This window comes from Poeciliopsis prolifica, unplaced genomic scaffold, assembly GCF_027474105.1.
Source record: "Poeciliopsis prolifica strain line A6 unplaced genomic scaffold, Auburn_PproV2 SCAFFOLD012, whole genome shotgun sequence".
Lineage (NCBI taxonomy): Eukaryota > Metazoa > Chordata > Actinopteri > Cyprinodontiformes > Poeciliidae > Poeciliopsis > Poeciliopsis prolifica.
The window spans coordinates 13,648,098-13,673,443 of NW_026562387.1; the positions used below are offsets into that span (position 1 = coordinate 13,648,098).

Below are 25,346 nucleotides of genomic sequence, written 5' to 3' on the forward strand. Positions count from 1 at the left end.
AACATATCAAGTTGTCTCAAGACGGGCATATTGCGTGTAAAATCAAGTTTTTATTCTACAAATTCCACAAATGATTTCCCACAGGTTTACTCCTCAAAACGCATTCTGATTTTATGGTACAAAGCCCTCATTGCAAGGCCTAATACAATCCTGCAGAGTCCATGAAAGAACATGAAGAAAAAAGAAGAAAAAAAAAAAACATTAAAAACATCCATTCAATGTCTTAAATATAGTGTTTGCAGAGTCCTTTTGGTTACATAAACAGGCAAGTCCAAAGGTTTCTCAGCAGTTACAGTTTAGTGGATAAAAGGCTTTGCGTTCTTCAAGACAAAGGGTCAGCAAAGATCTTCATACTTGGCTGGAAGCAATGTTTTATGTCATGATGACTTGACAGAAAGCCTTAGTCCTTCGGTTTCTTCAGCAGCTCTTTACTGTAAAAACCCAACTGGTGAGACAATATATAGAACGGTTGTAAAGACTGAAAATTCAGAACACAAATTACGGCTTGGTTGGGCGGTGAGCAAATAGAAAGTCTCCAAATGACATTATTAGACACTAACTGTAATGTAAGAAAATGTATATTATAACAGAATGTGAAAATGGAGCACAGAAAACACACAAAGGAGATAAGATTCAGTTGTGTAAGATTTCCTTTAAGTTTTATCACCCCGAAATGAATGAAAATGCATGAGATTATCCCCCTGAGAACTTCTACCAACAAAATATATTAACTTGTTTCTGAAATTGCTAATATAACAAGTGGTACATTTACGAAATCTATGGTTTAAAACTTGATCACAAAGGCTTTTACTGTGATAATAAAAGTGATAATAAACAATTTTTTTGGCATCACATCTGTTCTTTGTCACAGAAACATTGCTATGAAAATAAAACCTAACCTTCTTCAAATGGGCTACTTTCAAACACCAATTCGATGACGCAATAATACGGCTAAAGAACAAACAGTAAATACATTTAGTAGTACTTTAATTACATTTATATTTATCAACGCTCTCATGGAGTGGAAAAACGCTGAAACAGCAAACCTGATCGGAGTTTATTATCGTTACTGTAAATCACACTCAGAAAACGAAACAATTATTGCTTGTTCAGGATTTTAGGATCACAGTTTTCTACTGTGATGTAACAGCTGAACAAAGCAATTGTATTACAAGTTGTAACGTCTGCAAAACTGCATCGAGGTTGTTCACATTATTTTGTCAATCTTACAAATCTGGGTGTTCCTTATCACTCAAAAAGTGTTTCATTCTTTGAAAAGACCTTCACTGTGTAACAGAGCCGGGCACAGATCATCTTAAACACAATCCATTAGATTTTCTGATGTTCAAGACAAAATTCTAAGTTGATGAGGCAGGAGGATATCGTCTGTATGTTATTTCTATGCATTATAAGCCAAATGATCAAAGAGTGATATCAAAATACAAAACAAACTTAGCCTACCGTTTCTGAAAACTGCTCTGATGTCAGCATAAAGTGAGAAGGGGTTTTATTGAAGACTATGGTGTAGAAGTAGTTGAGTCACAGAAATCTTTAGAAACATAATGTTGTCCAACAGAAAAATAGTTGGGACTAAACAGTGATTGCTGTTGAAACAAAATGCATGCTGCATCATGAAAAACGCCACAGGTGAATGAGTTAAGTGGCGCACAATCAAAAGTGGACCCTGTAATACTGATTAAATGCAGCGAGTTACTTTAAATTGGATTTAAATTGTATTTTGGGTGTATAAATGGTTTTGACGTTGAGGTATATCAGCCTGGGTAAAAAACGAATCATAAATGACTTGTGTCAGGATTGGGGACTAAATATTTGGATTCAAACATTGCTACTGCAAAGACTGGACACTACAGCTTTTCCTCTGGCCTGTTTCTCTCTTTACCACATACTGAACTGGCTACTGCACTTTGCCCCTTCTCTTCCCTATAAGTGTAGGGAATACCGACTAGACCAAAAAAAACAAAAACAAACAAAAAAAAAATGTGCACTTTTTTTTATCTAGAACTGAAATAACATTCCATACCTTTATAGTTGTTGTGAACTGAGAAAATCAGGGCGAATATGTTCAACAAAAGGAGGCAAATTGCTATAGTAAACCATAGAAACTTCAAAATTATTTCAATTAGATTTCTTTGTGGTTGTTAAATCACAGCTTATTTCACAGAAACATAACACTGTGTGTGGCTGGTATTTAAACGTGAATGTGTATGCCCATAACTGCAATCATACATATTGATAAAATCTACAAAGGTAAAAAAAAATTCCCTCCAATAATTGTACCAGATGTGAGAAGTTAAAAAAATCACATAAAAAAAAAAATCTGAACAGATAATGGAAGAACAACAAAAACAAACAGACAAAAAAAAAGACAAAATAAAAACAATGGACACAAATTAAGTAGAGTTGTATTTAACAGTCTTTAGCAAAGCCTCTTCCTCCTTATGGCTATAGGTTTTCTCCAGGCTGGTACTGAGGCTCTGTGGAGGTGAAGTAGTCCTCCAAGAAGGATTGCAGGTACTCAAAGGTGGGCCTCTCATCTGGCTCCTTCTTCCAGCAGAGCATCATCATATCGTGCAGAGACTCAGGGCAACCTGGTGGGCAGGGCATGCGGTAACCCCGCTCCACCTGCTCCAGCACCTCCCGGTTCACCATCCCTAAGAGGAGCGCCGTTAGGATCAGAGATCTGGACATCCATGACAGATGCTTATTCAATATCATTAATAATCACAAACCTGGACGTAAGGACAATTCTGGACAGTCTAAATGTACTTGATGCTGATAAAAAAAAATTGTGTTTCTTTTATTCGAAATACACAAATTAATTAACATAATTAATTCCAGACATTCCTGAGAGGTTTTAGAATATTTCAGCACATCTTTGGTATTAATACAAATGTTTATGAATTTTTAAAAATGTTCCTGAAGCTCCTTCTGCAAATTGTACTTTTTGCAATAATGCAACATTTTCTTTGCTATATATCAAGCTTGAAACTTGACATACAACAAAGACATTTCTAAATAAAACGTGTAGTTTAAACATCTATTTTGTGTGTCTGAACTAATCTCCTCAAAACGCCACATTAGACACTTGCGAGGTGATCTGTGACTGTACTGCGGGAAAACGAGATGCAGAATGAGTCCGGCAGATGGCCATTAATAACTGAGCTGTTCGGTCCCCTGATCGCCTCCCACCAGATGGCCTCATCTAATCTAAAATCTGACCATGTGTGTGTCAATATCCCCTCCTCCTCCCCCCTCACCGCCCCAGTGCCCTGCAGAGCCATAAACAACCACCTTACACAAAATATGGGACATTTCACTTTGTTGTCTGACATTAATAACAGCAGCATGACAACACCTGACAGACTGGAGTCAATCTGGTGCAGTCATAAATCAGAAAGCGACTGTGTGTATGATGGAGGAGTGTGTTGCTCACCTGGATAGGGCACCCTGCCTTTGGTAACTAGCTCAGTGAGGAGGATCCCAAAGGACCAGACGTCTGACTTGATGGTGAAGCGACCGTACAGAGCAGCTTCAGGGGCCGTCCACTTGATTGGGAATTTGGCTCCTGTGGTGGTTATGAAGAGGTGTAACATCAGAGGCTGTCCTCAAAAAATATATTGCATAATCCGTAATATATTGCATATTTTACTTCCGTCAAATTTCGTCATGACTCGACAAAGGTTGATTTATACAATGCCTTACAAAAGCAGTCAAATCCGATTACAAACACAGGATTAATGCATTTAATTAAGAATTTAACCAGAACAAAGTAGCAAAAAAAAAGTGCAATAGAAGAAGAATTTATGTTTTATAAATGTTTTAAAGCCATTATTCACTCAAGGGACTGAATATAGATTCAGTCCCTTGAGTCAATATTTGAGGTATGTCTCTGCCAGTTTTGCACATCAAGACAGAACGTTTTGCCCGTTGTTCTTTGCAAAATTTCTCAAGATCAGTTAATTGTATGAAGAGTTTTAAAACAGTCAAATAAGGTCTGAACCACAACAGGATGCTTTAGTTTTGCAGCTTAGGGTTGTTGTTGTGATGGATAATAAATGAACATTTCAGTCTTTTTGCAGGTTTTTCTCCAAATCAGGCGAATTGTTTGTAGAAGTACACTCAGCTGTTGGCAGCAGCAGCTTGTCTGACCAAAGCATCTTCTCCCACAATTGTTGTGAGAGCCACCATGAATGTCTTGGCTACTTTTCTGTTTAAGGCTCTACTTGCCTTTTGTGTCATTTGAGGTCTACAAAGTTCTAGGAAAAAATGTTATTAGCATCCCAAGGCATTTTGGCTTGTGACCTAATTAGGGTTTACAAATAAAGTTGTTTTCTAGTTCTTGAAAGGTTCCTGGAGTCTTGGCCTCACCAGATCTTTAACCTTCACTTTCCTCTCTGGGAGTCAGTAAAGTTGTGCCAGAAACATTTGGATCTCTGAGTTGAGGTTTTTGGCCATGTCTTAGCTTGTGTGCAGTTGCTCCATACTTTTTCCTTTTCTAGATAACTGGCTGAACATGTCACTTTGAGGGGTTCAAAGCTATTGGAGTTACTTCATAACCTACCCTAACTTTAAACTGACCCGTCTGCATCATTAAAACCGCAGCATCCTCGTTTTCATGATGCTGTTTCATTAGTAATGTTCTTTGACAAACTGTTGGGGCTTTCAAAGAACATTTGAGCTTATAAAGTGAAATTACTCACAGCTGGACTATGTCTATAATTCAAATGACTTCTGATAGATAATTGGTTGTACTGGACCTTATATGAGGGTCTCAGATTAGGAGGGGATGACTACAAATACACAACAGAAATTTAAAATTTTTAGTTGTGAAATGTGTTTTAAACATTAACTTTCTTACTGTATCCTACTTTGTGTTTGTCTATTACATAAATTAAAACATACTGATTCCAGGATACAACATGACAAAATATGGAAAAGATTAACAGTGCAGCACTGCACAAAATTTTATATGGTGATCTTAGAATGAACAAGAAAAAAACATGTAGAAAAGGAAATGTCTTCTAACTGGTGCCAGAAATACTTTATTTCACAGTGTGTGAAAAGTGCAACTAATCAGAGCAAATAGCAGCATCTGGTTTCCACTATTAGCCTAATTCACCATGATGGGAGACCACATACAGCTCTCCTGTATTTTCCATTCCTACTCCACACACACAAGCTGCTTCTCTGCGTGTGTCTACGTGAATGTACCAACCTTGCCTGGCTGTGTACTCGTTGTCTTCTATCAGCCTGGCCAGACCGAAGTCAGCAATCTTACACACCAAGTTATCGCCCACGAGTATGTTTGCGGCGCGCAGATCTCTGTGAATGTAGTTCATCCGCTCGATGAAAGCCATCCCGTCTGCAATCTAAAAATAAAATATCTGCGTGAGTCATTTCAGCTCCAAACAATGTCGGACATAAAACACACAAAGCAAAGGCAAAAAGGGAAACCTGACAGGCTTGCCTGTTGTAGCGGTTCTTTTTATAAACGTCTTAAAATAAAGCCCTGAAATCAGCCATGCACAAACAGAGGCTCTTTATTTAAAGCGGAAACTGTAGGTGTTTGTCTCACCTTTGCAGCCATGTCCACCAGCGTGATGAGCGTCAGGAATTTGCCATCACCTTCTTTGACGAAGTCAAGCAAGCTTCCTGGAAAAGCAGCAAAGAAGAGAAGCTGTAAAAAGGAAGGTGTTGATGTGACTGCGTGAAATAATCCTCATGCTACAGCAGAAATATTATTTTTGTCAGCTTTGTTCTATATTACACGAGCCCATTATTGAGTTAATGCTTAGTGAAAGAAACTGGAGGCGGAATTTTTTGTTATTGGAAAACAATTTTTCAATTTAAAAGTGGAGTAGTTGAGCTACAAAGTGCAAATATGATCTTATTTTAGAGTGTGTGTGTTTGTGAAGTGTCATTTGGTAAATAAGGAAACTTTTAATGCAAAGTTCCCCTAAAAGTTGCATTGAAAGTCCATTAAAAGTGCCAACTTTGCATTAAAATATCATTATTCATAAATCAATGCAAAGTTTGCACTTTTAACGGACTTTTAATGCAGAAAATGAGAATGCAGCAGTTTCTTGTTGCAATTTGCTTTCTAGCAAGCAAGACTATTTCTCACACAGAAATTACAAGCTTTTGAAAAATTATTTTACTTTGAGTTTTTGTAAGTATTTCAACATTTCGAGCTTAAAGTTGCATTTCGAGCTTAAAGTTGCATTTGCACTTAAAGTTAATTATTAGATTCCTCAAATAATTATTTTCAATGTGTCTATTGGGAAAAGCTGATGAAATACTTTCCCTGTATTTTATCAGCTTATCAGTTTTTTGTCTTTTTGTTTCAAACCGTACAAGACTATACACAGTCTGGTGTAATACGAATGAAGTATCATTTATTTTTACAATGTCTTTGCCGGTTTTTGATTAGAACACATTATAATCCTGCAGTTATAATGTCCAAGCATTGCTTCTAACCCTACTCACAATAATTAGCTACACTGGCGACTCTTTTCTTCTTGCTGTCAATAATTTCATTCTCGATCCAACCACCGTATACAGGTGGTACTGGAAAATACTTCTTAGGTCCAAATCACAAGCTGTGTTGGAAAAACTATCTGTAGTCCATATATTCTTTCCAGTAGGTAAGAAAAAAAAGACATTCGTAGTTTAACACACAATACATATTTAGTCATGAATTACTTATCAGTCATTCTGAAGCTTTCTGGATATTAATTCAAACTATTATGTTGATTTAACTCAAATTATTTGAAAATTCAAATAAAAGGAAGCCTGTTTATGCTGTTGTAGGCATAAAAGTCTGGCAAAGCCTTCTGGGAAAGTATTTAAATTAGGCAGAACTTCTGATCTTAAATGCTGTGAGCACCACAAAATCCAGTTCAAAAACAAAGTGGATGTGACTCTGATTTAGAATCCAATTCACTGAGAGTAAAATAAAATATTTTCCCATAATCTGCAACTGAAAGTCTGAAAAATATTAATGCAGTTTATTTCTCACATTGAAAACACACAATAGATGAACAAACTGTATCCAATTATAGAGTGGTGTATGTAAAATGATAACCATTTACCCTCATTTAATCTAACTAGCTCTAACCCCTCCCCACCTCCACTTAAAAAAAAGTGCTGCTGCAGCTGAAGGTGCAAAAACCTCCAACAAAACTGCTGCAGTATTCAGTTCCAGCCTTCAAGGAATCACAGGGGGCTCTCAACCAGAACAGCATATCTATTAAAATGCCTGTAAAATATAAATTCTTCCTTCAAGGAAATCTCCATGCATTAATCTCACTCATGCTGTAAAGATTGGTTTTATGATACTTCTCTTTTAAAAGAGAACTCAGTAGAATTGCATAAAAATAAAGCCGGGTTGTGTTTTTTTTTTCAGCGGGGGAAACACCCGATGTTGTCGGGTTTGTTCCGGTTACCTTTGGACATGTACTCTGTGACAATATAGATGGGCTCCTCAGACACAACAGCATAAAGAGGCACTAGTTTGTCATGTCTGAGTTTCTTCATGATCTGAGCTTCCTGCAGAAAGGCCTCGGGCGACATGGTTCCCGGCTTCAGCGTCTTTATGGCCACTTTGGTGGTGCCATTCCACGTGCCTGCAGAGACAAAGACAGGAAGCAAAGTAATGGAAGTCACAGGGGGAATCAGTGTGAATAATCGGTTGGGAGAAAGGCTGTATCATTAATTAGGTCTTATAATTGCTCAGACGTGTGCTGTCATGCAGCTTTGAGCAGATTCAACCTCAGTTAAGAAAGTGGCAGAACAAATGGGGTACAAAATTCTTGCTTCATCCCTTATTTATCTTTTTCTCCCTCTAAGCAATCACACTGTTTTGTTGTCACATACAGTATAATATTTTTCATCTACATTCTTCCAATCTTTCCAAAGCTCTTCTTTTAGCAATTTTCTGTCAAAGATTATTCTCATTTTAGAATAATTATTTAATCTTAACCTGATTATTTAATCTTTAATTATTTAATCTTTAAACTGACCATCTATTGGACATCTTTTGTAGAAACGATTTATTTCATTGCTCATCTAACGACTTAACGTCACCAAATATTTATCTCTCTTTTTTCTTATAATTATCAGTCTTGAGTCTGAGGTAAATATTTGAAGACAGCAGATAGGGGTGTTCTAAATTGTAACAGATAAGCTTCAATCCTAACAACCTAGCAAGGTCATGAAAACATTATCTGTCTGAAATGAAAGCTTATGCAACAAAATTTTAAAGTCACGATGAAGGCCTTTTCAGCAGCCTTGGTCAGTGTGTGAAGTGTGTATTCTTGCAATGTCTGTAATGCTGCATCTCTTTTGTTGCTTTTTCAGGTTGCTCATGTATTGCCTTTATTTAGTTCGGAGAAATATCTTAAAAATTGGATCTTTTTTAGCCCATAAGTCAGGTCTAAACAAATAAGCTTAGAAAACTAATCCGATCAACTCTTCAGCAACATTGTATTCATAAATGGATCTATTTGTCCAGATGTTTTCAACTTTTGACCCTGTTAATTTTTTTCTGACAGAAGAAAACATCTTTTATGCTAAGGCTTACTGATTGTGTATCCCCAGGAACTGAGTTAGATGTTTGATTGATGTTAATGACTGTACAGAAAATGAGTAAAAGCAGTCAAAGATAAAGCAAGAGAAGTATCTAAAGTATCAAATGTACAACTAATAGTTAGGGCCAATTTAAAATGAGCAAATAGTCGGCATCCCTGGATTCCACACGTAAATGCAGCAAGATGGTTTAAAAGTTTTGCACAGGTCTGTGGCATCAGCTAATCTGACAAGAGGCAAAATGTTGAGATACAGAGGACACAACAAACAAAGGAAGCAACTGCAGGAAGTGGATAACTCCCCAGTTTTGACACCAACGGAAATACACTACAGACACAGGGTCTCCTTATTATCTACATCCACTGCATGTACAAGCTTTGTTCTTACCCATCCACACTTCTCCAAAGCATCCCTGGCCCAGTTTGACCTCCAGCTGCAGCGACTCCCTCGGGATCTCCCAGGCATCTTTCGCGAGCCCCTGAGTTTGAGGCTTGACCGTGGGGCAGACCGTGGTCAGCTTGTGGCAGAGTCCGTCTGCATGCTCTGCGTTATGGAGATAAAAACTGCTACAAGGATGCACCGCTTTCACAAAGCTTTTTAAATCACAGGAAGAACCTCTCTGGGGTCAGAGTGAAATCAAGTGGAATCACAGAGACTTAACCGGAGGCGTCCTCAGGCTGAAGATGCGGCAAATCTGACGGTAACATCGACTATTATTAAAATTAAAGAGCATTCATCTCCCTTGGCAACACAGCGAGATCTGTGGCACAGAACAATTTTCTAGATAATTCTCCAAGGTCTGACTGCAAGGAAGGACAGGACCATACCTGTGTAGTGTTTGACGAGCTTCGGCAGGGTGTCAAACTGGGCTCGCGTGGTTATGTAGTATCCCCCGCTATCCAGCTTGCGGATCTTGTAGTGCTTTACATTGTCTCCTTTGGCTTCATCCCAATCCCGTATGGACAGAGAATAAGCACCTACGGGGTGACACAGGAAGGTCAAAGACCAGTTTGAAAAGTTTTAAACTGGGCTGGGACAGTGGTATTCTGGGATTCTTTTCACAAGTGGAGAATGAATCAGTGGATATATGCCAAAGATTTATGAAAGACAATTGTTCAAAAATTTATTTCTAACCTTCCCAACATACTTTAAGTTGGAACGTACCTGTTCTGCTCCAGAGTTCACAACCTTTCCTCCAAGATCACCTGGCTTTAACACCATTTTAATGAATACAGTTAGCTGCAACATAGCTTACTGTTGCAGGTTTCAGCAAACTATTGTGACATCCCTGTTTGTAAGCTAAACTTGTTCACTTTTTCTTTCTTTTGTCACGCATACATGTTTCAGATTATCAGAAACAAAAGACTCTTTTGAAAATGATGATTTAATTTTGTATTAAAAAAAATCTATCCAAATAATCCAGGATCTATGTGAAAAAGTAACTCCCTCTAAACACAATAACTAGTTTTGCCATCCCTTAAATTCTTGTGGAGGGCTTTAAAAATGAGTGGATTGTTTTAGGTCATGCTACAGCACCCCAAATAGATATAAGACTACTGTGCATGAGCTTAATATCACAAACTTATAGTTAGACATTTTTTTTTTCCATGATGTTCTGGTAGAAAGCAGAATTCATTGTCCCTTCAATTACAGCAGTTATGCAAGTTCTGAAGCAACAAACCTTCCTAGATCACCTCACTACCTCCATTATGTTTCAATTTGAATGTGAATGTCTTTTTCTGAAATGCTGTGTTGGTTTAATACCAAAACACATCTTCCAAATTGGTTATTTTTGTCCCATCAGTTTACAAAATGCAGAAATTGAAATTAGCTGTTCAACTGTATGACAAACTAACTACAGCTGTTGACATGCTGGCCATCCAAACAAGTTGATCATGAGAGCTAAAATAAGTCTCTAAAAACCTTAAAATGTCATCAAGAGGCTTACAGTAGACTTTTGCTCTTGTTGAGATGAGAGCACATACCAGTAAAACCAGAAAGAATCGTAGACATTGAATGAAAAATGTTCAAAAAGAAGGAATGACTCACCTTTAGTTGTTTCACTTTCCCGAACCAGGAAAGTCCCTCGATTATTCCCAGGGTTGAGCAGCAGCCTCTCAGCATCTTTGCGCCCCATTTTGCCAAAGTACCACCTGTGAAACAAAACAGCATATGAACAGAGAAGAGACTAGAAAAAAAAGAAAGGAAAAGAAAAGAAAAGGAAGCCCAGCAGATTCTGTCTCACTATGACTGGAAAGCTCACAGAAAAGGGTGTGAAGTCAATAATGTTGGACTACACTGAGACATCCACACTCATGCTACAGCCACTACTCTCTGACACACACTCTGCAGACAGAGGATAGGAGAGGCAACAACCGAGTCTTACTCTTCAGCCTGAATGGAGTCGGCGGGGGCCACATAATTGCTGGGGATGTAGCCCTTTTTCCCGGTGTTAATGGAGCGAGCCTCCCACCAATCTCCTTCGCTGATGGAGAACAATGACACGGGAGAGAGCACATAGACAGTTTGTTCATTCAACTGGCAACTGTCAGGACTGAGGCTTATACATATATATTGCAGACTGACTGAGAGCAGCAATGAAACACTGGTAATGGTAGTTAATAATTTCCTGTCCAGCTCTATAATGAAAGAGGTTCTGGTAAATCTAAAAAACTGGGGCATGAACTTGGTTCTGAAAAGACGTTAAAGAAAATGAAATAAATCTGCTTCTCATTGAAAGTGTGCAGCTAGTTTTGCTGTTGGAGCTTTGCATACAATGTTATACAGCATACAATGTCAATGTTTTTGGTTGGACAAGTTTGAATTTGTTGTATGCATACATACACTCCTACAAACATCTGACTAAGGTCCCTTTGTTGGTCTGGTTTACTTCTACTAATTGTTTTCTGCAGAAATCTAAAAGTGGTGATTTATGACCTGTGTTTTTATGCCACAGGTTTGGCCTGTAGGAATCTTAGCTGGTTTTAAAAATTTTATTTCAGAATCTTGATGACAGCAGACATTTTTTATTGCAAAATCAGTTTTGATGTGTTTAAGATGATTTAACGTATCTTCAAGTTTCAACTGAATAGCTGTTGATTTGAGGTAAGCAATTTCCTTTCACCTGAGAGTCAAATTTTGGGTCAAATTGTGAAAAGTCAAATTTGGGCCTGCATCAACTGGTGAAAATCCACATTCAAATTCAAACTTATGCACCCAAAAATAATTAATAAACTCTCCTACATGAGTTAGTTGTTTAATCCATCCATTGTGGAAAAAGAGTAATTCAAATACATTGTTAAAATTTTAAAATCATAATAAACTTCATTTCTATGATGAGTGTATGTAGACTTATGACCACTGCAAATCATTTATGAACGCTAAATAGAGCCAGATCTTCCATGGAAACAGTTACTGGCGAGAAACTGAGGAGATTCTTACGTATTGTTGATGATCTGAAAGCGATCCCCCTTTTTAAATGTAAGATCATCTGATGTTCTGGCTTCGTAGTCATACAAGGCAACAAAGAAGGTGACGCCACCTGAAAATATGAAAACAAAACCCACAGTTAAAACCCACAGTGGTTTCTATGCAACCACTGTGTGTTTGCATAGAAAGCATTACAAAATATGCCAGTGTAAGACCGCTGAGACAGATACAGGCACATTTGGCTAAAGTGTCAGTATTTGGCTTTTTGTGTAATTTTGCTGTATAGGTACCAGCTCTACATCCACAGTTGAAACCAGATATCTATATAATCTGTATATATAAAAAAAACTAATGACATACTAAATTTCTCCTGTTTCATGACAGCATAGATTAACATTATTTGTTTTAGTTAAAGACCAGAAAAGAATATTAAGATAGCTTTATTACATTCTTAAATATCCAAAGTTTAAATAGACCAAGTATACTAAACCCTTAAACAACTTGGGAAAGCCCAGATGATGAGAATGAGTCAAATCTATGTTAACTTTACTCAACATTTGACAAACATCTCATATGGGGTTCCTCAAGGTTCAATTCTGGGGCTCATCTTATTTTACATTTACATGCTCAGATTATAACAAGTAGCAAGACAAGTCCCCATTATTGTGCTCTACATTACAATATCACCAGGTGACAATTAAGCATTGAGTAGATGCATAAAACTAATCAATGCACAGATGTGCTACAACTTTCTTCATTTGAATAGAAACAAAAGTGAATATTTTTGCACCTAAAGAGGAACTATCAAGAGTCAGCACACAGCCTTGGTTATTACAGCTAGAAACTTGTGATCAGGCCCAAAATCTGTGTGTAGTGATGGACTCATACTCAAACTTCAGAGACACATAAGGACGGTTACAAAGTTGGCCTTCTATCGCCTAAAGAATGTTTCCAGGCGAAAAAAAAAAAATCAAACTAATATTCCTGCAAGATTGCGACAAACTCGTCCATGCAATTATCTCTAGTTGAATTAGTTACTGCAATTGGATCTTCAGAGTTGTGCCCAAAAAGTCAGACAACTGCAGATGATCCAGATCGCTGACAGCCTAAAATAGATACAGTTTAGTCAGACAGTGAGGGAGAAAAAGTAAGTTAATTTATATTCAGTGTACGTAAATATCTGGCATCAGCTATAAAAATGACAGATTGAATCTGACAATACCATTGTTACATAAGTCAAAGAAAATTCTATATATATATCCAACCTGTCTCCAGAAATATGACATTTCTTTGAGTCATAATTCAGATCAGGTTGGTGGCTTTGATTTATTAGAACATGACCTCAAATGAACCATTAAAAGCCACCTGTCATTATTACACAGTATAAATCAGCTTTTTCTTTGCATCCCATGACAACATCCTGTAAATCAACATGCCCACTGTGCAGCAGCCTTCCCACATGGAGGCCTTTCATGACAACAATGCTGTCAACAATAATCCTATTATCACCTGCAGAAAGCAAACGGCAACCCAGCGACACGTCTAAGAGCAGATAATCCAGCACCGGGGAGGATTACAACCGAAATCCCATCTAACAGGAGAGTTTGATCATCAGGTCTTTTCTCTGTGGATGAAGGCTGACAGAAAGACTTGTATAAAAATGTATCAACGTAAAATAACAATGACACAGAAGCAGGAGGTTTCGGTACGAAACAGGATTAGTTGCTTGTAAACACCTCATTCAGTATTCTATGAAAAAAGGGCCTAAAAACATAATGAATAACCCAAGTAACAGTTAACTACACGTCTAAAGACACAGTTCTTCATATTTCTCTGGGGACTCCAGTCTTCACCTCCCCGTCCAGGTCAGTTCTCTAAATTGAAATGTACATGCTGATTGGCTGTTCTGAAGCTGATGGGAACTAAACACTGCCTCTTCTTGTTAGAGACAGAAGGTCTCTAATAATGTAGGGAGTCCATACATAAAGGGTTTGAAGACAGAAACAAACGTCCAGTCCTGGCTGCACGTTCTCCAATCCTGAAGAAAACAAACCTCAACTTTTGGGTCAAAAATTCTAGAGAGAAGCAACACTGTGGTTAATAAAAATGACACCATCTCCACAGTAAAACACGATGATGGTAGTATCATGCATCAGTGAAAATCTGAGTTTTAATAAGGTGGCTGAAAACATGAATATTTTTAAATACTGGTCAGTTTTGGGCAACAAAACTTCAGGAGCCCAGTTGTTCAGTATAATTGTGAGTCAAAGCATATATCCAGATCTACAAAACAATGATTTAAAAGAAAGAAAATTCATTTTGAATTAGTTTTGTTATCAACTCTAAAATATAATCTGAGGTTACCTGAAAGGCCACTGACAAAATGTTCTAACAATGACACAGAACTGGAGAACTGAAAGTAGAGTCCATATGTGAGAAGCTCCTACCAAAAACACGCTTTTTGAAACTAAAACAAAAAAGTCATTCAACTTAATATTAGTTAAATAATATATATACTTATGTAACCAGGTTACTGCTGCATCTTTGGTCTGTTTTCATTTTAAATGTGCAGGAATAGGATACAGTAAAGATGTTTTTGACAATTACTAATGAGTAATCTTTTGCAGTTTTCAAACTCACTGTATTAACTCACAACAATGGTCATTAATGATGTGACATTTGGATGTTTTTGTCTTTAACTGAGAAAACAATATTGGATTGGCTATAAAGTGCATTGAGCAGCTCAACAAAATGAGTTCTGTCAAATGTCAACATTGGCAGCTGATTTCAAGACATTTCAGTCTGTTGAGAAATGTAAACAGGTAGTAGTAATGTGATAACGTAAAGCTTCAAGAAAGAAAACTCTACTCACTAGAGACGGCACCAGAGAAAGAGTTGGACATGGGACCAGAGAAGGAGGTCGACGCTCCTCCAAAGGGCGTCATGGCAGAGGAGGAGCCTCCGAATGGGGTGAGGGCATGGTTGAAATTCAGAGCTGCAGAGCTGGAGGAAGATGTGGGGGCCTGATTCTGCTGCGTCTGCGTCGGGTCTGGCCCATAGTGACCGACGTGAGGCACAGCGGTGGAGGTGTTGGGGTCAGACCGTGAGGAATTGTCGGTCTGATACTTCATGGTGGGATCTTTGTTTTCTTTGCTCTTCACACAGCCCATCGTCTCAGTCTGCACAGACAGACAAAACAAAAAGAGATCATTTTAACACAAACACAATCTGGAGAAGTGCACAGTGTAGCGTGAAAAGCTATAAGAGGAGGAGTCTGGATTAGGAATCGTGACATATGGTTTGCCAGCTCTGGTACAAATGTTATGAAATCAAAGTGTAATGACCTGATATTTCCATGTTAATCATTCTGTTCCTGCTTCAACCACTAAGACTTTAAGCCCTGTTGTAACTGGGACATATGGAGAATTCTAAATCTGCTTTGAATCACAATTTTGAACAGAGCTACGAACAATGAGTCTCTGAATATTCTGAGGTATAAACTAGAGAGATAACATGTGAGAGAGCCTCTAAGTTTTATGATACTACACTTTTACTCATGTCAAAGAATGGCGTGGTGAAAATTCAGACTATCATCTAATTATGGATGATAGGCTGATGTTTACAGATACCTTTTAATTGGATCTCTTTTTTCTCACAACTACTAAATATTATTCAGAACAATAACAAAATGAATCATCACAATCACTTTGACAACTGACTGTGAAATCCAAAAAGTCAGATTATGGAGAATGCCACAGCTATAGGATGTGGCATTGAGTCTTTATGTGTCTAAAATATTTCTGAACACTCTTGTAACCATTTGTTGTTATAATAGATTATATTTGTCATGATTTGTGTTATTTTTTACTAAAAGAGGATAATAACAGAAACAGTATTACGGATTGCCCGCAATTGTCTGTTCATTTCTTTATCATAGATCTTGACATATTTAATACATTTTTCTGTGTTTATTATTGCTAGGAACGTTCAGCCACATTGTTTTATTCTTGTGTTCTGTTCTTTGTGCATTTGGATTTAGTTTCTCAGGTATGTTGATCTTAGTTCAACATCCTCTGTATTCATTAGTCTCTCTCCCTCAGTGACCATACTGTACTGTTACCACATCCATTCCAGATTGAATCTAATTAGTTAATCTGGTTACTTTGACATTTTTCACCCCTTCCCGAGTGTTTAAGCTCCTGGTTTTTCATTCCTGATTGCTGGTTTAATTTGTTACTCTGCCCATGCTCCATGTCCTGTTCACTTTGCTTCACTTTAGTACCCTAACAGTTTTTTTTCCCCCTCATCAATTCTTTTGCAATCCTTATTCCAAGCTCCTGTTTGGATTCTTATCCTACTCTCAACATACAAAATATAACAAAATCTTGTTCTATTAAGATAGAAGTAGAAACACAAGTATCAGTAGTGCTGACTAGTATGATGGTACACTGGTGAAGCAGTAGTTGCAAAGACATCAGGCTACTTTATTACTGAGTCAACATCATGCAACGATTAGTCAAAGAGGTGTAGCATTCTCTCATTCTGCAGCCATGGCCTTGATGTTAGGAGGCTGTATTATGTCTTATCTTAGAGGGGGGTGCATAATTGAGAGTTCACAGAGTTCTTCGCATTTACTGCCAACTAATTCAACAAAATGGGTATTTTTCAAACATTCTAAAGCAGTTTGCACAAATAAAATGTTGCAGGTGCTTAAATTGTAGGTTGCAACAACGGTTGTCTTAAGAAAAAACAGTTTTAGACGTAATAAGGCACTACAGAGGTTTCTAAATAACAGATTTCTTACAAAGGGTTTGAAGTTAGTGTGGCTATAAATCCAATGTCTGACTTCAGATGTGCAGCCAACATGCTGAGAATGTTGGCACAGAGAAGAGACGTACAGTTCCTGAGCCAGACGCTGTTCCAGCCTCAGGATGAAACAACTGTCATGGAAAGCAGAGACAGGCTTCATCCTGTCAACTACGGTGGGGTCTAAATTTCATTAGAAAAACTGATGAAAGTCTGCTGATTTTGTTCAGGGCTTACTGAGTCAAGATGACCGGAAAACAGGAAGACTTTCCATCCTTTCAACTAAACCACCACCGTATTAAACATTTTATACTATATTTACACTATTTGTGTAGAACAGAAATAGTGGTAGAAAAGCTGAACAACGAAAGTCTTATTCTTCTGCCTAAACCACATTTGTAAAAACTCAATCTTGTGAAATGACACAAGAAAAGTAAATCCCAAAGACACTTCTGCTTTTATGACTTCTGGGGGAGAATGTCTTAGACTTACAGGGTGAATGTTAAAGAAAATATCTCAGTTGGTAAAACAACTAAATACAAATCAAAAACACATATTGTACCTCTTGAGTCCCTGACAAAGATTGTGAGAAAAATGCACAGAAATAATTGCTGAGATGAAGAACAGACATTAAAATACTTTTGTAAGTTTATAAATCACTGAGTGGCTTAACACCAAAACACATTAAAGATTTTGCCAATGTGTGAACCCACCAGACCATTCAGGTGTTTTGGTTCAAGTCTATCCGTCCCTGGAGTCAGAACCAAACGGTGGAGAAGAGACATTCAGTTTTTATGCTTCTCTAATCTCAAACAAACTTCTAGAAAACTGCAAAACAGCTAAAACATTTGTTCAGAGCTTCCTTTGATCAATAACAGCTGGAACATCATCTGTTTTTCAACTTTCTATTGTCTTTCCTTACTCTATTTCCTTTATTTTGCTTGTTTACTGTTTTATTTTTCTACTATATGCAAAGTGCTCTGAATTGCCTTGTTTCTGAAAATGTGCTATAAAAAAACAATTGTTTTGCCTCTAAATCCCTGTAGAGAAGTCCAGTACAGCGAGTTCAAATAAAAATTCATCCAAGTGTTTGTGTAGGTACAAATAAAATGATTTGACCTTTCCGTGTGCGGAGCAGGAGAAACGGCAAAGTGAGACCAGCTGAATGAAAGGGGGGCAGCCAGACACACACAGTGCCAGCTCTCCCAGCTGGAACTACTAGGAGGATTACAAGGGTGGAGGATTTACTAAAAGAGGATAATAACAGAAAACAAAGTAAGAGTGACCACCATGGTCCATGGGGGTGTAGTCATTTTGGCCAAGCTCACCCTGCCTGAAATGTCACATTGAAGTCTGACTTTGCCCAGAGCTAAAGCCAGACAACTCACTGTCAGTCGGATAAATCAGACAGCTGTTGCATAACGACACTGTTTTCTTTTTTATATCTTCAGTTCAACAACTGAAGAGTGTGTCATCCTAGACAGAAAATGTACAAATTTAAAACTTCTTTACTTCCTGCCTGTAACACTGGAGTTAAACGTCAGTCACAAACCTGTACAAGAGGAAGTCAGTAAAATACTTAAATATAAATAAAATATTTTGAACATATGTTCTTTGAAGTGTCTTCTACTGATGTATAAAGAAAATTGTATCCCTTCATTCATCTTTTGATCATAAGTGGAGTGACTGTAAGCTTGGCAACATATGTTGCCGCTAGCATAATACATAGACAGCACTATGCTATGTGTCCATTGGTTTGATGTTTATTCTATATGCCTTGATATTTACATACAGCTTAAAACTATCAGATATTTTAGATCTTCTAGGAACCTCAAAATGATGTCATCTACATCACTGTCATTCCTAAAGTTGAAACCCTCCTCCCTCAAACCCTCACCAAAAGGTGATCCATTCATTACATAAGTGTAGTTAGTCATTACATAAGTCTAGTTAGTCTGAATGACGACTGCAAGATGATGCCGTGCCTGAAACTGGTTTAGGACAGGGACGAGGTGAAGTGACTCGTCTGGTGGAACAGGGAGAATTTCCTCTCAGATGCAGATTTGCTCATACTAACATTTTCACCTGAATTTACCTCATTGATGAAATAACTAAATGAGGTGAAAGGTCACTCGGCACATTGAGACTACGACATCTGCAGGATGTGGCATTGAGTCTTTATGTGTCTAAAATATTTCTGAACACTCTTGTAACCATTTGTTGTTATAATAGATAATATTTAACATGATTTGTGTTATTTTTTTATATGTATAAATCGGACAGATTTGTGTAATTTCGACTATGCAGTTTCCCACCGGCAACAATTGTTGTCCAGTATAAAACCTACATTTTCACTAACATAACCAACATAAATATCATATCATTTATCATGTGTGATATTTATAACACATCATAAATATCATGTGTTATGTGTGTCACTTATTTTGCAGGAAAAGAATTTGGGATTAAATGGGTTAATTAGTATAAGCTGCTCTCTAAAATTTCAAACAAATTAATAAAACATAAATAGGCAAATACTAGACCTGATGCGATTGCTGCTGCTACTACCTCAAATAGGAAGGCTAATTTGAAATAGTCATATAGTACACTAATAATAATAATAATAATAATAATAATAATAATAATAATTGCAACAACAGCAAAATGTTTTAAATAAAAATTTAGCAAAATATTGAAGAACTAAATAATAAAATTAAACATTATCATCATTTAAAACAATAAATGATAAACCCTATATTTAAATCTAAATTTTAGCTTTACCCAAACTACCAGGAACCAACTGAAAAAAAAACATCATCACGATACATTAAGTACAGGATAACAAACAAATTAATTAATATATAAATTAAATTGCATCTACTGTTGCAATACAACTTTTAGAATGATGTTAAGCAACAAAAAAATTAAGAAGAGGAAGTGAATTAATAATTGTAAAATAGATCAAAATGAAAAAAATAGCAGCAACACCATTCTCGTCAAATATTAACTATGGGATAAATAATAATGATTCCATTCTTTCCTCTGCAATTGTATATCCAAATGTAATGAAATATTAGTTTAGTGCAACAAAGTAATTGAAAACAGAAAGAGAATGTGGAATCACATCTGTGTGCTTGTTCTTATTTGCCAAGTTTTTGCAACTATGTACTATAATATATCTAAAAGCTCAAGATGTCCCTTTGCTGCACATGAGGCAATTTCTGACCAGTACAGCCATGCAACTGTTGGGAAACTATGATGTGCTGCTAATTATAGCAGCTTATTGTAATTGCGGACAACATCCTGCCCCCAGGATGATACCATGACCTACAAACATAAGAAGACACCCAAGTCTTCCCAGATGGCGCCAAACACAGTGACAAAGGAAGGAGAAGAGTTCAAACAAGGAAGTTGCAATGGCAAGAAGTAAGGATTTACACAAACTGAAGCTCTTTGTGCTCTTTTTTTGCTTCACAGAGACTGAAAACCAAACATAAGTGAGCTTGACATTGAAATCAGCCTGAATCGAAGTTAAGCAATCAGGAATGGACTGTTTGAAACCTTTTCCTCCAAGCATAGATCTCTTCTTGTGCAACCAAACTCTGCACAACACGGCTGGGATAAGCACTTGCCAGTAGTCTCTCCTTAATAATCTACAAAAACAGTCAAATATGTGCAATAAAAGCAGCAATACCTTTCCAGCTAGTGCTTATTTTCCTCCTCCTCATGCCTGTGTCCAGTAAGAAGTGTGGCAGATTAGGCAATAATTTTGCTTAATACCTCTTCCAGTAAGGTCGGACTGCCTGAAGAAATAACAGGGATTTAGTCCGTTACTCAAGGCCCTTAAAAAAGCAAAGACTTGCTGAGATCTGCCTCTAACTGAAAGCATTTGCATTCTTTTAAGGATGATTCTTTGTTGAGTAATAATTGTTACCATTGTCATGTTTTCCAGGAAAAAAACTATCTATCTGCAGACATCCTGATTCAGCCCCAGATGTCTGGAGAGAAAAAATCTTTCCACAAACATCTGACATTCACAGAAGATGCTGCATGTCCAAAAGGCTCTCTGACTCTTGACCCTCTGTCTTTGGTGCTTTCATTAGTCTCAGAGGCAAACTCTCATGCAACTCTGTGAGTTTGATTCACTAATATTGGCTCTGATAATTCACACTCCAGTCAGTGTGCAGTGACAGCATTGGAGGGATTTCACAGAGGCTCCGGGTTGTGCACGCTTAACCAAAAACATACCATTGTGAACAGAAATCCATGGCCAGCTGCAGCACAAAAAAAAAATTCAATGTCTCGCTGAGCTTTAAAGCTAGGAAATCATTCTTTGCATATCCAAGACCTTCCTGTGGTTTCCTTCTTCCATTCTAACCACAGCGTGAGCAGTGAAAGCAGGATTTACAAAATGTTGATAAGACTGGGAGCTTTTTTTCTGGCAGAAACTCTTAGGATCACAACTCAAATAATTTTTTTAAAGTTCACAGAAAGAGCAAGTTGGAGGTATGAGAGAAATCCTTAACTATAGTTATATATCTGTGAAATGCTGGCCCACACCAACACACTACCTCCACTTATTAGCTTTATTAGATAAGTTCATCATGGGTGAAATCTACATCTTCATCTCTACTGCTCACGAAAACATTGAATGTCCTTCCAGATGAGACAGATGAGGTTTATAACAAGAAATTGTTGACAAGCATTTATTTCCTTGTTTTTGGGCAAGTTTATGTAGCTGGTGTAATCAATTTTAGTTGGTAAAACCTGACTCCTAAGGGGGCAATCATATGTAAAACACTGACTTTGGTGAGCTTTACACGTTATGTTATTCCCTCCTCAGAAACACACCAGGAATATTGCTTTTATTCTTTCATGTATAAATGCAACACTTATGAAAGGCTCCTCCCCCACTCCGCTCCTTCAAACTAGTCGCAGCAGCAGTAAGCAAACACCTGGTGAAAGTGCACATCTGCAGAGCTTATTATATAAGCTATTTCTCAGTCCAGTGCTCTGATGAACATTTGTAAACAATTGATAGAAGAATGTTGTGAGGATGTGATGAAGATAGGAATTTAAAGATACATAGGCCTAATCTCAAGATGTTAAATTATTTAGTCAAAATTCTTTGAAGTCATTCTTGATATATACAACTGAAGGTGACATTTTGATCATTCTAAATAATTATACTATGTGGCTGGAAAACAAATAATACTGCCCCTTTAACAAAGCTTGTAGAGTTTCGCTGAAAATACAAATGAGCAGATGTAGCAATGATGCAAGCGCACTGTGGATTATTAATGGTCTGAGAGCTGACTCTAAAATAAAACAAGTCTTACTGTTTCAAACAGATTCTTCTCCTCTGGGGTTTAGATCACAAGACATTTGGCTGGATGACAGCCCGGCAGCTGAGCTTAAAGGAAGCATGAGACCGGAGTTCCTCCATCCATCAGCCAGCGCTCCGACTGAAAGCGTGCCCAGCTGTGAGTACAGACAGGAAGGCGGTCTGTGGAGCCCTGCTGAAGTTCAGATCTGCAGCAGATGCTGGCTGCAACTGAGCCCCACATTAATTTTAATACCTAACACACTACATCCAAGTAAGCCTTCAGAGCCTTCAGAAAACCATCACTAGCGAGTTTATTTTGAGTCTTATAATGGTTAGGAATTTCTGGTTTAAGATTACCCTGCTATTTAGACCAGATTAGGGCAGATTTAGGAACAAAAGTACAATTCTGTTTTGCTTTTTTTGTATATTTTGTGTATACTTAAGTGAACTTTGTAATGTTTTATTGTCTATACCTTGTAATCATTGTTTTGTATGTAGTACACCAGTGTGCCTGTTGGTCAGGCCACTCTTGAAAGAGAGATTTTATCTGACTGGACTCCCTATGTATATAAAAAAATATTCACATAGGAATCTTTCCTTTTGTCATTTTGCATCATCAACATTATCACAGAACATGGCTAGTATGCAAGAAGACTACAACTAAAGACTTTGACATCAAGCTCACTTTAGTCGCTAGGCTGCTGAGAAAAGGCACATTTTCCAAAATAACAGATCTCACGGGAATGCCTAGATGTGTAAATATGGCCTCTTTTTGGAATCTGCAATCCTATAATGGGACGACACAACCAGTATCATAGACTATTTTTTGTAACAAATATTAGAGAATGCAGATGGATCTTTAAGGTAACATCTTTTGGCACAAAAGGAATTTGGCTACATGAACTCAACTCAAGCAAGAGGACTTAGTACAAATATGTTCAACTGTATGTGGCTGCTAATAAAACGGTGTGGTCTTAATATGTCACACGCTACCGCAAAGAGAGATTGTTCTCTTATACTTAAAAATAGCGTGTTTGTGCATTTTAACACAAAACATGTTTCGTGTATTGTGCTCCTTATTTGATTTAAGTCTCTGTTAACATTTGCTATGTTTCTTAAAAAGTGTAAGTGAACGTAAAACTTATTCACATGATCATTTGCACTATTTTCTAATTTAATAATCACAAAATAGTTTATCGTTGTGAAGTGAAGGAAAAAGAGCACATGATATACTTTGTTTACAATATCTGATAGGCAATATGTGAATTTGTATTCACATGGACTTTATCTTTGCCTCAGTAAAATCCAGCACATAAGTCAAAAAGCTTTCAGAAGCGGAGGTACTGATTAGGGTGGAATGGATTCTTCAGTGTATTTGCAACTGCCTGCTATCAGTCGACCGAACAAGAAATAAAAATTCGGATAAAAGTCTCAAATGTAAATAAAGTGCCAACCTCAACAAATACATCTTGTGCTTTGGTCTCATGTTTTCTCAGCAGAAGATCTTACTATACATATCATGTGAATCACCACCCTAAAATTCAATCAAGCAAAACATAAATGTTGCAATAATGAGCCCATATTTACTTCACTTACTCATTTGCTTCAATATTCAGGTTCTCTGTCTGACTGATGAAGTGTCACTCACCTCACGCATACACATGCTTGGAGCCACCCAGCATGTGTCTATGGACTCACAATGGATTTCTTACCACATAAATTGGCAACACGCAACTCCTGCAGGTCTAAACTGATTCTCAGACTGAGATTGAGAAAATGCATTCAACTTGAGCGACACAGCTAGGTCCCATAGTTCTCCCTTTCCTGGAGATGTTCTACTCTGACCCAATGCCAGGGTGACAAACATCACCCTGTCTGTGATAAGATACACTAACACTCAGCCAGATAAGAAAACGGACGACATCAGCTTTAATCGCAGCACTCCCAACTCTCCAGGTCCAAGCTACCTTATAAGGTTTGAAAGCAGCTTATTCAGGTAGAGTTGTGCAAAGAGCTGTTCAGGATGTGACATGTTACTGAATCATTTTAGTAAAACAGTTCTAATCTTAAGACATTCTGTGGGGTTTGTGATGATGAAAGGCATAGAGAAAACCCCAGCTGTTGAAAGAAATATATACATAGCCTATATATAATAACCCTGATGTTCCAGAGGGCTGAATCAGCATGACTCACGAGTGGGTTAAGTATTTAACAGTTTACCAAAATGATAAGGTACTTTAGAAAACCCATTAAAAATCAGATGTTTCAATTGTAAATGTTTGAGTTAAACACATTGCAATGCGGTAATAAAATGAGTTGGAAGTTTTCATTTACAGCTATACTCCATAATGATATATTAAGGTTCCTGCTTCTTGTAATAAAGCTATAATTATATGCAATTTTCCAGATTAAATTTTTTCCAGGGGAATTGGTGTGTTTTTTTTTTCCCCCACTGGGATTAAATTCGTGCGTTGCCTTTTCCTTTTCTTACATATAACACATTGGTGAATAAAACACAGTAGCATATCATCAGCTCTCAGTGTTGGCAATGCTTGCAGTCCTTTGTTGATGACAGGTCACACAGCGGGGCAGCTGGCCCTTCTTGTTTTAATCATCCTGCTCTGACAAAGAAACAAATCATTACATTTCTTCTTATTCTTATTCTTATTATTGCCTTTACCTTCCCGGTCCGTCCAGTGTGGTCTTTCTCCCTATTTCCACCACTTTCTCCTCGAATCAATTCGGGACAAAGTAAATCCGAGTTATTCCAGTCGGGACCGATCCGCCTTCATCCCCACTTCATCCATCCAGCGGTTTGGTTTTAAGTTAAATCAAGTGTTGCAGTCCTGGAGGCTGGTGTTAGCGCTGCAAGAGGCTGTCATGTTCCTTCATGTGGAGAAATCAGTGAAGGGACAATCCTGCAGAGGCATGGCTGCTGATGGAAAACAAAGAGGAAGGAGGAAAAGTGGGATCCTGGAGTATCCCGGAGAGATGGAGCCTCCTCTCCACTTCCTACTACCAAACTTCCATCAACCCCCACACAACAACATGGCCGACCCAGCCTGCGGGACTGGAGCCACGCAGCTGGAGACGCAGACACGGAGCCGTCTGGTACCGCTGGTCTGAGCGCAGCCGCGGCGTGAAATTTTCACGTGGAAAAACCTTGAGCTGAGTAAAA

General features: G+C 37.7%; 1 protein-coding gene across 4 annotated transcripts; it reads right to left on the reverse strand.

The window, feature by feature from the left end:
• Positions 1 to 30: 30 nt before the first annotated feature.
• LOC129364969 (tyrosine-protein kinase yes-like) lies at positions 31 to 25,346 on the reverse strand. 4 transcript variants are annotated; one of them, XM_055037928.1, is made up of 12 exons: positions 24,849 to 25,346; positions 14,909 to 15,215; positions 12,049 to 12,148; positions 10,994 to 11,092; positions 10,657 to 10,760; positions 9,435 to 9,584; positions 8,995 to 9,150; positions 7,467 to 7,646; positions 5,597 to 5,673; positions 5,237 to 5,390; positions 3,455 to 3,586; positions 31 to 2,672 (listed from the first exon to the last, which is right to left on the reverse strand). In XM_055037928.1, exons 2-12 carry the CDS (start codon positions 15,204 to 15,206, stop codon positions 2,464 to 2,466), a joined length of 1,659 nt encoding a protein of 552 aa, XP_054893903.1. In that variant the 5' UTR covers positions 15,207 to 15,215; positions 24,849 to 25,346; the 3' UTR covers positions 31 to 2,463. The 4 variants fall into 4 exon arrangements, with proteins under 4 accessions (XP_054893903.1, XP_054893902.1, XP_054893904.1 ...); XM_055037927.1 differs by lacking the exon at positions 24,849 to 25,346 and adding an exon at positions 23,817 to 23,998; XM_055037929.1 differs by lacking the exon at positions 24,849 to 25,346 and adding an exon at positions 22,182 to 22,426.

What these genes read in the sequence shown, in the direction of transcription:
- LOC129364969 (XM_055037927.1), bottom strand. An exon ending in GGAAAGTGAAACAACTAAAG is followed by an intron (nt 9,585 to 10,656) that starts GTGAGTCATTCC and finishes GTCACCCCGTAG; the next exon opens with GTGCTTATTCTCTGTCCATA. An exon ending in CTTTGGAGAAGTGTGGATGG is followed by an intron (nt 7,647 to 8,994) that starts GTAAGAACAAAG and finishes TTGTCTCTGCAG; the next exon opens with GCACGTGGAATGGCACCACC.